Below are 15,135 nucleotides of genomic sequence, written 5' to 3'. Positions count from 1 at the left end.
CAAGTCCTAGGCTCTGTGGTTTAACCCACAGCACCACGCGCATCCCCCTGTGGCTCAGAAAAGCAGCCAAAACCACCAGAATGCCTATATTACACAAATCCAATTGAAAAAAACACATACATGTAATAATAATAATAATAATAATAATAATAATAATAATAATAATAATAATAATTTTTATTTATACCCAGCCCTCCCAGGCCAGGCTGGGCTCATATAATAGACCGTATAGTAACAATTGCAAAGTTATTTACTAGAAACTACTTCTCAAAAATTAGATATTAAAAAGTAGCTTTTCAGTTAATCACCAAGTCCAGTATGTACAAAATACAAATCCTATTTTGTTAGTGCTGTGGTACATTCTTTTCTAATTTCTTCACCTTCTCTTGTACTACAGTTTCCAGGGATCTTAGGGAAGGGATAGATTGCATGCACACTATAGATTTAAATCACGTCTGTTCATCTAGCCTAGTACCCTGAGTTGTCCAGGATCTTTTACATCACCTGCTTCCGGGGGGGACCTGTGCCCCACCACCATGGATGGGAAACCTGTGTTTCCCAGATGTTATTGAAATCCAGCTGCTAGCCACCCAAGCCAGCATGGCCAATCGTCAGGGATGATGGCGGTTGAATCCCCACACCTGCAGAGTGATCTGTTATGCCTCTGCAGGCACATATGTTCTCCATCCCTGTTAATAATAATAATAATTATTATTATTATTATTATTATTATTATTATTATTATTATTATTTATTTATTTATTTATTTATTTATTTATACCCCGCCCATCTGGCTGGGCTTCCCCAGCCACTCTGGGCGGCTTCCAAAAGAATATTAAAATACTATAATACATCAAACATTAAAAGCTTCCCTAAACAGGGCTGCCTTCAGATGTCTTCTAAAAGCCTGGTAGTTGTTGTTCTCTTTGACATCTGGTGGGAGGGTGTTCCACAGGGCGGGTGCCACCACCGAGAAGGCCCTCTGCCTGGTTCCCTGTAACTTGGCTTCTCGCAGTGAGGGAACTGCCAGAAGGCCCTCAGTGCTGGACCTCAGTGTCCGGGTAGAACGATGGGGGTGGAGACGCTCCTTCAGATATACTGGACCAAGGCCGTTTAGGGCTTTAAAGGTCAGCACCAACACTTTGAATTGTGCTCAGAAACGTACTGGGAAATGTACTGTTTTAAAGGGAGGTTCACTCTGCCAATGAGACATGATCCCTCCCCAAATATACTCCCATTATTCAAGTTTTAAAATAGGCATCCAGAACTTTGGGGGAACAGGAAGCTGCCTTATACTAAGGCAAACCCAATTGCCCATCTTCCTCAGCACTGTTTCAGCCAAGGAGTCCCTCCCAGCCCTGCCTGGTGATGCCAGGGAGTGAAGCTGGGACCTTCTGCATGCTATTATTATTATTATTATTATTATTATTATTATTATTATTATTACCCCTCCTGTCTGGCTGGGTTTCCCCAGCCACTCTGGGCGGCTTCCAACAGAATATTAAAATACAATAATTCATCAAACATTAAAAGCTTCCCTAAACAGGGCTGCCTCCAGATGTATTCTAAAAGTCTGGTAGTTGTTCTTCTCTTTGACATCTGCTGGGAGGGCGTTCCATAGGACGGGTGCCACTACCGAGAAGACCCTCTGCCTGGTTCCCTGTAAGTTGGCTTCTCGCAGTGAGGGAACCACCAGAAGGCCCTCAGCGTTGGACCTCAGTGTCCAGGCAGAACGATGGGGGTGGAGACGCTCCTTCAGGTATACAGGACCAAGGCCGTTTAGGGCTTTAAAGGTCAGCACCAATACTTTGAATTGTGCTCAGAAACGTACTGCTCTGCCTCTGAGCTAGGTCCCTTCCCCACCCAACCTTGCTATGGTATGAGGGAAAGGGGGCTGGGGCTGCCACTCCAGGCATCAATTTTTTTCAGCAGTAATTACCTGAGTTAATGCATTTAGACTGTGCTTATATATATATAATTGTCTTAAACTGGCTTGGGAAATTCTCAGGTCAGAGCTGGGCTGTCTTTTTGAATGGTATATTGCTCTTAGTTCCCTTTGTTTTAATCTACGGGACATGTCACTGGCGCAATGCAGAAAGTAAATGGATTCGAGTGCTTTATCTGCTTTAGTGGTGTAAAAATTAGCCAAGTGCGTATGGGAAAGGCGGAGGAGGTGGAAGAATGCTATACTTCACTGGCTATTCTAGTATTAGTCTGTCATGCTGTTTGAAGTGTGAACAAGGTATGATCTTTACAAAAGGAGAAGTGAACATTAAACTTGTGGTAGAGGGAGATGATGGCAATACCTATGATTTATCTAGGCAAGGGTCCAATGAGCTACTGGGCATACCCAGTGGGAATTATCTTAGTTTGTTTGCATTTGTTAGACACTTCAGAAAACAAATTATCTAGGCGTTGCACAAAATCCACTTGAATCACGATACAATTCTGCTTGTGGGCGATCCACAGTCAGCCTTAAAAGTCCAACCCAGTGCAAGACCCAGACACAAATAGGTTGCACAGGAAAGCACAATGCAGATCGCATGAGCTGAAAGCAACCAGCAAATGCAGCCACTGAAATTTCCAGTCATGATACAATCCAACGTAGCATGAAACCCAGGACTCAGCTACACTCAATTATATCATTATAACTGTGTTATAAACATGCGACACCACATGGTGCTGTTGTTTGTTCCTTCGCCAGTGTGATTTTTCATTATGAGCTTTATAACATGTTTTCCTGTAACGTTTCTTTTAACGTGTCTAGATCCAGCAGAAGATGATTCACCCTCTACGAAGCCAGATGAGAACCAAAACCAGCCATCTTTCGAAATCCACACAAATTTTACAATTTAGCCAATCAAGGCCTCCAAAAACAAGCAATGTGCACAAAAACATGCATATGGTAGGCTCACATTTTAGTGAAAACAACTTACAAATCATACATTATATTAGGGGGACAAATTTGTATTTCAAGAGAAATTTGCACTAAAACGCTGGCGAATTCTCATGAGGACTTTACCCCCCAAAAATAATAATCTCAAACTGATATGGAAATATGTCGGGATAAATGAAAACCAAGATTGACAGACTTGCCCATTCTTACCAGGGTCCCACTTTTAATATTAGTACTCTTCATTATACACAATCAGCTTGCCTTTTTTTAAATAAGGAACTTACTTTGTTTCTATTGGTCTGATACTTCCGAAGAATTGGTGCATGGTATGGTAGAGAAGTCCCACAATGGTTATCCAAGCTGTAGAGAGAGGGAAAGGGACAGGATGTTTATTGCATGCCAGTGTTGCAGCTTGAGCAAAAAGTGGAGGGTGTGAAAGCCAATTTAAAGCCACATTGTAAACTGGCAACGTAACCTCTTCCATCATTCCTCACTTCTTCTCTCATGGGATTCCAACTGTTCACTTAAAGAAAGAAGGAACACTCCTTCCCAGTTCCCGACACACACAGAGAGTTTTAGAAAAGGAACATCAACACAGGACAGTGTAGACTTCTCACCACCTTCATAATGTAATGAAGCTAAACAGCTAAATTATATAGATATTGTCTCTAGTAAAACCTCCTTTGGATGGCTTCGAACTCAAAGGCAAAATGAGTGGCTAATCATTTTGTGGGAAGGATTCACATGAATACCAGAAATTCAGGTTTGCCCGATTGAAGTGCTCTGGGATGTGTGCCCAGCCAAGTTCTACTTATAGTAGACCCATTCAGATTGATGGACTTAAGTTGATCAGTTCCATTAATTTCACAGGAACTACTATGATTAACTTTGGGATTGGAAGCAACTTCAGGATTATAGAATTGTAGAGTTGGAAGGGACCTCTAGGGTTATCAAGTCCAACCCCCTGCAATGCAATAATCTCAATTAGATCATACATGACAGATGGCCATCCAACTTCTGCTTTAAAAGGAAGGAGAATCCACCACCTTCCGAATGAAGTCTGTTCCACTGTCAAACAGCTTGTGCCATTCTTCTTAATATTTAGTTGGAATCTCCTTTAATGTAATTTGAAGCCATTGGTTCAGGCCCTGCCCTGTGGAACAGCAGAAACAAGCATGCTCCATCTTCCGTGTGACAGCCTTTTACATACAGTGGTACCTTGTTTTACGAGCAGGGCTGTCTTAAGCATATGCAGTGCTGGGGTGCAAAGATCTGCACAGTTCCTCCCCCGGTTGCCCAGTCCCAGGTGCGCAGGAGGGCAGAGCCAGCCGGCCACCTCAGCATCTTGCTGGCTAGCTCGCCCCCGAACTCGCACGCAGAGCCGCCTGCAGCAGAAGAGCCAGTCACAGCGCTCCGGCCAATGGGCAGGCTCTTCCCCGACTCAACTCTCAGGCCCCAGACTCTCGGCCTGGCGCCCCTGAGAGCCCAGCACCCAGGTGTCTCGCACCCCTAGCGCCTATGGGTAAGACGGCCCTGTTTATGAACTTAATCCATCCCGGAAGTCTGTTCTTAAGCCAAAGCGTTTGTAAACCAAGGCATGCTTTCCCATAGCAGCAGGGGACTCGATTTACAAATGGAACACACTCAACAGGAAGTGGAACATGTTCTGCTTCCAAGGCAAAGTTCACAAACCAAAACACCTACTTCCAGGTTTGCAGCATTCTTAATCCAAATTGTTCATAAACTAAGCTTTTCTTAAACCAAGGTACCACTGTATTTGAAGATGGCTATCAGATCTTCTCTCTATTTCCTCTTTACCAGGCTAAACTTCCTCAACCGATCTACTTAAGGCTTGGTTTCCAGACCCTTGATCACCTTGGTCACCCTCCTCTGCATATCTTCCAGACCATCCAGGTCCTTCTTAAACTGTAGTACCCAGAACTGGACACAGTATTTCAGGTGAGGTCTGACCAAGACAGAATGGAGTGATGCTATTACATTCCTTGATCCGGGTTTACACCCCGTAATATGGACCTCCTATCATCCTACTGCAACAAATGCATTTTTATTTAGACTTTTTGCAGGTAGGAAAGCAACAGGGAAATGCACCAAAGTGTATGCAAAGAACAAATAATTAAGGTGAAGGTGTATAAACAGTGTGCAAGCAAATAGAATGAATGATCATTGTCATATAACCTCCCTGCAAATGAATCAAAATGAATGCTCAATAGAGACTGGATAGAGTCTAACCTCTACGTAAGTGTTGTGCAATCAAATCAAGACAAACACTCTGTAAACAGGTCATCTGGAGAACCACAATGCAAAGAGCAGTTCAAACAATCCTTCATAAATAGATTTTAAAATGCACAATCTGCCCTGCAAAGTTGCATCTGTTTTATACAAGCCACTGTAGAAGCCATGACTTCGGATCCACCCCCTCCCAAAAATCCTCAGAAATATGATTAGGTGACAGTCTCTAATCTATCCCACAGAACTGTGGTTCCTAGAATTCCACGGAGAGAAAGAACAGCTGCAGAACTAGTTTAAACAACCAAGAGTCTCGTGGTTCCTTATTAAGACCTATTGTGGCCCAATAAATCTATCTTAAGGTACTTCCAAACTTCTTTTTGCTGCTTTGTTTCTGCGGCAAGGAACCAACACGATTTGACTGTGCAGTGCAGATATGACTGCTAACAATGAACAGCCTTAGCTGCATGTGATTCAGATGAAATAATGTGAAGTTGTAGGAAATATGCTGATGCTCAGACATTGCTGGCTAAAGACTAGATGGCAACGCCTAGAAAGATTACATGAGTGACAAAAGAGTATGCAGCAGAGGATTTTGATGTTGTAAGGGTGGTTACTAGAAAAAGATCATGGGTGAGGGGCGAGCTGTTCGTGTCCTGTATCAACATATGAAACAGAAACTGGGCTGCAATGACTAGCCCTACCTCTGATATGGCACAAACTGAGTCCACACATGCAACAAAAACATCTGAATGCAGGGAGCTGATTGCACAGAATTCTAGACCATATGGAAGTTTTTGAGCATACAGCTGTACACACAAAGGCTCCCCCTTTCCCTGCACACATTCACTCTGTATTGCATACCTGAAGCCTTGATTGCTGTAACATGCTTTAGGTAGGGCTGCCCTACCTTGGTCTGGAAGCTGCAGAATGCAGCATCCGGATTTCCAGTGTGGTGTAGTGGTTAAGAGCGGTGGACTCAAAATCTGGTGAACCAGATTCGCGACTCCACTCCTCCACATGCAGCTGCTGCTACTTTAGGCTAGTCACACTTCTCTGAAGTCTCTCAGCCTCACTCACCTCACAGAGTGTTTGTTGTGGGTGAGGAAGGGAAAGGAGATTGTTGGCCGCTTTGAGACTCCTTAGGGTAGTGATAAGGGATGCGGGTGGCGCTGTGGGTTAAACCACAGAGCCTAGGACTTGCCGATCAGAAGGTCGGCAGTTTGAATCCCCGCGATGGGGTGAGCTCCCGTTGCTCGGTCTCTGCTCCTGCCAACCTAGCAGTTCAAAGGCACGTCAAAGTGCAATAGATAAATAGGTACTGCTCCGGCAGGAAGGTAAACAGCGTTTCCGTGCGCTGCTCCGGTTTCGCCAGAAGTGGCTTAGTCATGCTGGCCACATGACCCGGAAGCTGTACGCCAGCTCCCTCGGCCAATAAAGCGAGATGAGCGGCGCAACCCCAGAGTCGGCCACGACTGGACCTAATGGTCAGGGGTCCCTTTACCTTTACCTAGGTTAGTGATAAAGCGGGATATCAAATCCAAACTCCTCCTCCTCCTCCTCCTCTTCTTCTTCTCAAAGGAATGGATTGCTGTCCCCATTGAACTCTGCCGCTGAAAGAGCTGCCTCCATCACCAATTTGCTACCAGGCCAGGTTCAGGTCTTTGTGTTAAATTCGCAAAGCCCTAAACAACTTGATCGCCAAGGTCTTCTGATGGGGCACTGTTTGAAGTTCCTCATTCAGCTGACATTCAGTCAGAGTTTACCAAATGTGGCAAATCCTGGCTTTCCTTGGAAGGAGTCATCTCTGATCGCTTTCAGATTTCTTCAGAAAACTGCTTTATTCAGGATGCACTCCTTTTGAACCTGGGATTCTCCGCCCAACAGCTTTTGCAGATGTGTTTGATGCCTTTATTGTTTTCACCGCAGCACTGTACTTTTTAATATTACACATAATGCCTTACAATATTTTTATATGAAAGTGTGGTTTATAGATCTTTAAATAAATAAATAGTTGGAGGTCAGAGCGTGAAGCCACTTGGAATGTGCAATGTTAAGGGACGAGAAGTCTTGAACTTAACGTAATTTATAGCAGTGGGTAACATTCTGGTTCTGGGTTTTGGTTTTGGTCTCTGCCTGATCCTTATGGCACTTGATCTCCAGATTCATAAATGGGTGTTTGGGTTGTGTTTGGTACTTTTGCTTCCTTTCTGGGTTTTGCATCTGGTATTTATGGAAATTGTGTGCAAATTTCTGGCCTCTAAAAGCTTTTTTTATATATATAAAAAAACGAACACTATTCTGTTTTCTTTGAATTACTCTCTTCGGAGTACTTTCCCCTTTACGACCAACATGTGGAAGCCCTTTGAATCCAGCAGGAACTAGAGAGGAGAGTCAAGATGCCTTTATTGTTTTTGGCTCAAGGACTAACCGAAGTTTGGCTTGATGTTCTTGCCTCCCTCCTAAATACCTATCTGCACCTCAGTCTTCCTGCCTGCATCTCTCACCTCCAACTTAGCAAGTGCAGAGAAGCCCGATTAAGGCTGCAGTTTTATTGCATGCGTGTGTGTGTGTGGTTGGTGTTCATGACCTCTGTGACTCCCACAAGGCCCTGCATGGTTATAGCATTACAAACCTTTTTGGCCGCGGTTGCTAGGTGACAGTTCCAGCAGAGCAAAGAACCTACTGTAAAGTTTAGCAGGTGAGGCATGGGTCAAGTAAATTTCAGTCTGATTGGCTAGAGGTTCCAGCCAGTTGGATAGTGAATGGCCAGCTGGGGATCATTTGTCAGTGAGAATAGAATCATAGAATTGTAGAGTAGGAAGAGATCCCAAAGGTCATCTAGTCCAACCCCCTGAAATGCAGGAATCTCATCTAGCTCATACAGGACAGATGGCCATCCAACTGATGCTTTAAAAATCTCCAATGAAGGAGAGTCCATCACCTCTTGAGACAGTCTGTTCTACTGTCAAACAGCTCTTACTGTTAGCAAGTTCTTCCTGATGTTTAGTTGGAAACTCCTTCCCCATAACTTGAATCCACTGGTTTCCATCCTACCCTCCGGAGCAGGAGAAAACAAGCTTGCTCGGACTTCCGGAGGCGGCGCGCTCAGCAATGGCGGTCCTCTTCAGTTGCTGAAGAGGGGCTCCGCGGAAAAGGGTCGTGCGCTGCGGCACAGCGACGACCCATGAAGAAAAACCACTGGTAGAGTGAGCCAGTGGCCGTGGGATTCGGCGGGCACCAGGAGCGACCTCCGAAACGCAGAAGGGACCCCGTAAGGGGTTTCGGAACGTGAAGGGGGTAGCGGTGCTGTGGATCCATCGCTCTTTCCGCGGAAGTGAAGCCGCGCGGCTGCTGCTGATCAGCGCTGACCTTTCTTCCTTCAACAATCGAACTGAAACAACTTACTCGTGAGTAGGAAATTTGAAGCTTTGCACGAACTAAATTTGGAGAAATTTGGCTGAAAGCGGGAGACGCTAAAAAGGAAGTCAGTCTCCCGGCTCTGTTTAAAGTATTGAGCAAAGCCCCTTTAAAGCTGAAGCGCTGAAAGGAATCTTAAAAGAGTTGGAATTTATCTGCAAATTCGACCTTGATTGATTAAAAGTTAAAGAAAGGACATAACAGTTTTATAAGTGACAATTTTATGTTCCTCTTTCTTTTACCTTGTGGATTACAAATTTTTGAAACCCTGTTCTCGGTCTGACTGGATACAAGTAACATCGGTCTGCAGTAACTGTAGACAAAGTTAGAAGTAACATTGGGCTACTTTGTAACCGGGAAAAGGAACTGTTGCAAGCACCTTGGTAAAGAACTTTTATTCTCTGCAGTTTAAGCTTAAGGAGAGGGGCTCCCCCCCCTTGTTTTGGATAATATTTTTCTTTTGTGTGTAAAGGGAACTTTTGGTGGAAATTTCCTATCCTTCTCCCTAATTTTTAGGGAGCTCCCCCTGCTGGATTGTGGATTTAATAGTATTTGAGAACTGCTACTAGTCTTGGAATTTTCCTGCCCGGATGTTTATTTTTTCTGGAATTAATTTTCCCATGGGATTTACAATTTGACCTTGATACTGGGACAGCTGTGGAATGAGTGGCACAGCAAAAACAAGGGCTGCAGAAAGAAAAAAAGCAAAACAAACTGAACTTTTGCAATTAACTCTGCCTGTGCAGCCACGCAGATCATCTGTCCCAATTGTGACAGGCCTGCAGGAAGGACAAGCTATACAGCCTACTCTTGGAGAGATGGCTGCTGGAGGGATAGACTCCGTATCTAAAGAAATATTGGAGCAGTTGGCAGCACTGAACAAGAAAGCGGATGAACAAGCACTTAGGTTTGATGAACAAGCTGCTAAACTTGACCAGGTAACAGCCTCAATTAACAAATTGACAGACCAAGTTTCTAAAAACTCTCAGGCCATAGATAATATTGAAAAGACTGCAACAGAAAATCGGAAACTGGCACAGGAAGCAAATACAAAAGCAGACGAAAATAAAAAGAGGATAGAGGAATTAAGAGGCGAAGTCAGACCATTGAGTAGACAGGTGACTGAACAACAAGTGTACCTGTCCCTTGCAGAGCTGAAAAATAGGGAAAATAACCTCAGAATTAGAAACATTCCAGAATCAGAAAAGGAGGATTTGATTGGATTTTTGACAACAGAATTATCCAAATTCTGGGGTGTGGCAGAGGAAAAAGACTTTAAAATTGTCACCGCTTTCAGACTAGGAAGAGTGGCTAGGAAGGATAAACCAAGAGATTGCCTGATCATTTTCAGATCTAGGCAAGAAAAAGAAACCATACTCGGCTTGCATTTTAAAAATCCATTGGTGATCCAGGGAAAAAAGGCAGAAATTTTTAGAGATATACCAAAACAACTTCTGGACTTAAGAGCCACATATAAAGACCTAGCAAGCTTACTGAGAAACAACACAATCCCATACAGGTGGGAATTCCCTCAAGGATTATCTTTTACCTTGAAAGGGGTGAGGGTAAGAATCAGAACAGCAGAGGAGCAAGAAAAGTTCCTAAACGACCACGGGGAAGACCTTCGGAAAGGAATAGCAGGTGCCTGGCCACCTCCTCCGCCTGGATTGAATCCGGTTCCACCTCCAGACAAAAACGAAAAAGGAGACACCCCAGCAGGTAAATAATTAGTCCAAGATGTCTCTACAGCTTCTCAGTTGGAACATTAATGGCGCAAATTCTCCCGAAAGAAGGAAAAAGATTTTTCATATTTTGAGAAAAGAACAATTAGACATTATTTGCCTTCAAGAAACGCATGTGACTAGGCTCCATAGGAGAGTATTAATTAACAAGAGACTAGGCCAAGAATTTATCTCATCAGATAAGGTAAAAAAAAGAGGAGTAGTGATTTATGCAAAGGAGACTCTAGCACCAAAATTGATCTTTAAAGATGAACAAGGAAGAATTTTGGCGATTGAAATTCAAGCACAAGGAGAGAAATTTTTGATTGTAGGAATTTATGCACCAAACGATGGGAAATCGGAATTTTATAAGAAGCTATATGAGACAATGTTGGACTATATTGACTATACTAACATCATCCTGATGGGTGATATGAATGGAGTTGTCTCCACACATATGGATAAGTCTCAAAATCAGAACTTGACCAAAGATGGCAGACTCCCAAAGACTTTTTTTGAACTTACAGACAATATGGACTTGATTGACATCTGGAGAACAAAGAACCCTCTAGGTAAAGAGGGAACTTTTTTCTCTGAGGCCCATCTTTCGTGGACAAGAATCGACCAGATTTGGACATCTAGAGGACTGGCACCTAAGACAAAAAAAGTCGAGATCTGCCCTAAAACTTGCTCTGACCACAACGCCTTGAAAATAGATTTAAGACTGGCACCAGCTGGATCCTTCAGATGGAGAATGAATGACTATTTGTTTAGAGATCAGGAGATTGTGAAGAAGGCCCAAAAAACGCTGAAAGATTACTTCGAAATAAATTTGAATACTTTGGTGGAAAAGAAAACAATCTGGGACGCAAGTAAAGCTGTGATGAGAGGATTTCTGATACAGCAGAACTCTATCAAGAAAAAACTCTGGAATGGTAAAAAGGATAAGATCTTGGAGAAGATAAGAGATGGCGAGAAAAAGTTGAGACTAAACCCAAAATCAAAAGAAGTTTTAAGAGAAATAAAATTCCATCAAGCACAATATGCAAAATTGATAAATCAAGAAGTTGAATGGAAAATTAAACAAATGAAACAAAGATCATTCGAATCGGCAAATAAATGTGGGAAGCTGCTGGCATGGCAGCTGAAAAAGAGACAAAAGTTGAACTTTGTTACCAATCTAGAGGTTGAGGGAGAATGTATTCAGAAACCAGAAGATATTAGAAAGTGCTTCCAGAGATATTTTAGAAAATTGTTTACTCAAGGACCCCAAGTGGAGACTGAGATAGATAATTTTCTAGGAAGTTATGGCCTCCAAAAATTAACACAAGACAAGCAAACAGCCCTGAATTACAAAATAACACAACAGGAGATTGAAAGTGCCATTCAGAACATGCAATTAGGCAAATCTCCAGGTCCAGATGGGCTTACCTCCAAATACTACAAGACATTGAAGGATTATTTGGTTCAGCCATTAATGGAGGTATGTAACCAAATTATGGAAGGAAAGGGGGCACCCGAATCGTGGAAAGAGGCATTCATCACCTTGATTCCTAAATTGGAATCTGAAAAGACTCAACTCAGGAATTATCGCCCTATCTCACTCCTAAATGTGGATTACAAAATTTTTGCTAACATTTTGGCAAACAGATTGAAAAAAGTCTTGAATGAAGTAATTCATAAAGATCAAGCAGGCTTTCTCCCTGGCAGGCATATGTCTGACAACACTAGGAATATCATTGATGTTTTGGAGTTATTACAGACAAATCTGAACACGAAGGCAGCTTTGATATTTATAGATGCCGAGAAAGCCTTTGATAACATATCTTGGAAATTTATGAAGAAAAATTTGGAAGGGATGGGAGTGGGAAGGGCGTTCCAAAATGGTATTGAAGCAATCTATTCAGAGCAAAAAGCTAAATTGATAGTAAACAACGTGGTGACTGAGGAGTTTAAAATTGAAAAAGGGACACGACAGGGGTGCCCCTTATCACCCTTGTTATTTATTTCTGTCCTGGAGGTGTTGCTGAATATGATTAGGAAGGACCAGCGGGTGGAAGGAATACAGGTCGGGGAAAAACAATACAAATTGAAGGCCTTTGCAGATGACCTGGTTTTGACATTACAGGAGCCAGAAGCTAGTACAAAAAGAGCCTTAGAACTAATTTCTGAATTTGGTCGGGTGGCGGGACTTAAGCTGAACAAACAAAAAACCAAGGTTTTGGCTAAAAACTTGACACCTTCAGAAATAGATGGGTTTCAGAAGGAAACAGAATTAAATGTTGTTCCAAAAGTGAAATACCTGGGGGTTAACCTGACTGGGAGAAATTTGAATTTGTTTAAAGATAATTATGAAAAATGTTGGTCGGAAATCAAAAAGGATTTAGAAACATGGTCGAGACTGAGACTTACCTTGTCGGGCAGAATAGCTGCAGTCAAAATGAATGTATTGCCAAGAATGTTGTTTCTGTTTCAAACCCTTCAGATCGTGGACAGAGTGGAATGTTTTGGAAAGTGGCAGAGGGACATTGCGAAGTTTGTCTGGCAGGGCAAAAAGCCCCGAATAAAATTTAAAATATTAACAGATGCAAAGGAAAGAGGGGGGTTTGCCCTGCCGGACCTAAGACTGTACTATGAAGCTGCATCCCTCTGCTGGTTGAAAGATTGGTTTTTGTTAGAAAACACTGATGTCCTAGATCTGGAAGGGCATAGCAATGCTTTTGGTTGGCATGCATATCTCTGGTACGACAAGGCAAAGTCTCATAAACTGTTTAAAAACCATATTGTCAGGAAAGCTCTACTTATTGTCTGGACTAAATACAAAGACTTATTCGAAAGTAAGACTCCGAGGTGGTTATCACCGGTAGAGGCTAAGGCCGTAAAATTTCGTAATATGGAGACTGGCTGGCTGAAATATTGTGAGATAATTGAAAGAGATGGTGACACTTGGAGGTTGCAGAGTTTCGAAAAACTGAAAGGAAAGGTGCGAGATTGGTTTCATTATGCCCAAATTTTAGAGACTTTTAAAAAAGACAAAAAAATTGGTTTCCAGGTGGAAAAATCAAAATTAGAGACAGAATTACTTGAACCTAAGACGAAAGTGCTTTCAAGAATGTATAATTTGCTGCTTAAGTGGAACACCCAAGATGAGATAGTTAAATCAGCTATGATAAAATGGGCACAAGACATCGGGTACAACATTATGTCTGAAGACTGGGAAAGGTTATGGACCACCGGTATGAAATTTACGGCATGTACTGCCTTAAAGGAAAACATCATGAAAATGGTATACAGGTGGTACATGACCCCAGTCAAACTTGCAAAGATATATCATTTGTCTGACAATAAATGTTGGAAATGTAAGGAAGCTGAGGGAACCTTTTTTCACCTCTGGTGGGCATGCCCGAGGGTGAAGGCCTTCTGGGAAATGATCTATAACGAGTTGAAAAAGGTGTTTAAATACACCTTTCACAAGAAACCAGAGGCCTTCCTCCTGGGCATTGTGGGCCAGAGAGTGTTAAAAAAAGATAGAACTTTCTTTCTATATGCAACCACAGCAGCAAGAATTCTTATAGCTAAACACTGGAAGGCACAGGAGTTACCCACGCTGGAAGAATGGCACTTGCAGCTGATGGACTATATGGAATTAGCTGAAATGACAGCCAGAATCCGAGACCTGGGAGAAGACGCTGTGGAAGAGGACTGGAAGAAATTTAAGGACTATTTACAAAAATATTATAAGCTATATGAATGTTGAGAATTTGCTAAATGTTCTGGAAAAACATGCTTCAGTACTGAATTTGGTAAATGTTGAAAATTAAGTTAAGATTTCGAAATGTATAAATTGTGGACTATATAACTAAAGGAAAACACAAAAACATATGAAATAAGGTATTAATTTGCTGTTTATTTTTATTGTAAAGAAAACAGGGGATGGGGGACGTGGGGAAGTCTGATCGATCATGAAAATGGATGTGAAAAATGTGAATCTTTTCTTTTTTTTCTCTTATAACTTCTTTTCTTTTCTGTAAAACTGCTTTTGATGTGCTATGGATGATATACCTTTCTTTTACCCTGGAAAAAAGCAATAAAACTTTATTAAAAAAAAAAAAAGAAAACAAGCTTGCTCCATCCTCCATGTGACAGCCTTTAGATATTTGAAGATGGCTTTCACATCTCCTCTTCTCCAGGCTAAACATACCTAGCTCCCTCAGCCGTTCCTTGTAAGGCTTGCATTCCAGACCCTTTATCATCTTGTTCGCCCTCCTCTGCACACATTCCAGTTGTCAATATCTTTATTACATTGTGGCACCCAGGACTGGACACAATACTCCAGGTGGGGTCTGACCAAGGCAGAATACAGCAGCACACCATACAGGCTGCCACTCGCGGGCGGTGGCTGTACAGGCTGCCGCACGAGCCCATATGGTCACCGTGCGAGAGGCACCCTGTATGGACGCCCATATGGACGGTGCGAGAGAGCGGCAGCCCATAAGAACGCTGCTCGAGTGGCGCCCATATAGACTGCGTGCGCCCTCGGCTGCTCTACAGCTGGGGGGAGGCAGGGGCCATCTTGTCACACACACCCCTAAAGTGGCACCCGGGGCGGACTGTCCCCTCCACCCCCCCCTTCTTACACCCCTGCTTGCACCCCTGAACTGTGCCATCTGGTCATTATAGGAACAACTGTTTAGAAATTGGTGTCTGCCTTTTCATTTTCATTTCCTCTTCCCTCCCTGTGCTTTTACCCTTTTGTATCATGTTCTTCTAAGATTGTACGCCTGCAGGCAAGGACTGTCTCTGTATGTAAGCTGCTCAGAGAGCCTTTGGGGTTGAAGAGCGGGGTACAAA

General features: G+C 42.8%; 1 protein-coding gene across 3 annotated transcripts in view; it reads right to left on the bottom strand.

Annotated features, from left to right (window-relative positions):
- The window catches only part of ADGRD1 (adhesion G protein-coupled receptor D1), a 305,590-nt gene that overhangs the window by 243,023 nt on the left and 47,432 nt on the right, over nucleotides 1-15,135 (bottom strand). For all 3 annotated transcript variants that reach the window (XM_081174796.1, XM_081174797.1, XM_081174798.1), the window contains one exon: nucleotides 3,181-3,256. In XM_081174796.1, coding sequence (XP_081030922.1) covers nucleotides 3,181-3,256 — 76 coding nt within the window. The remainder of the gene's footprint in view (nucleotides 1-3,180; nucleotides 3,257-15,135) is intronic.

This window comes from Podarcis bocagei (genome assembly GCF_964188305.1).
Source record: "Podarcis bocagei genome assembly, chromosome: 16".
In the NCBI taxonomy this organism is placed as follows: Eukaryota; Metazoa; Chordata; class Lepidosauria; order Squamata; family Lacertidae; genus Podarcis; species Podarcis bocagei.
This window is presented reverse-complemented; position numbering and strand designations above follow the sequence as displayed.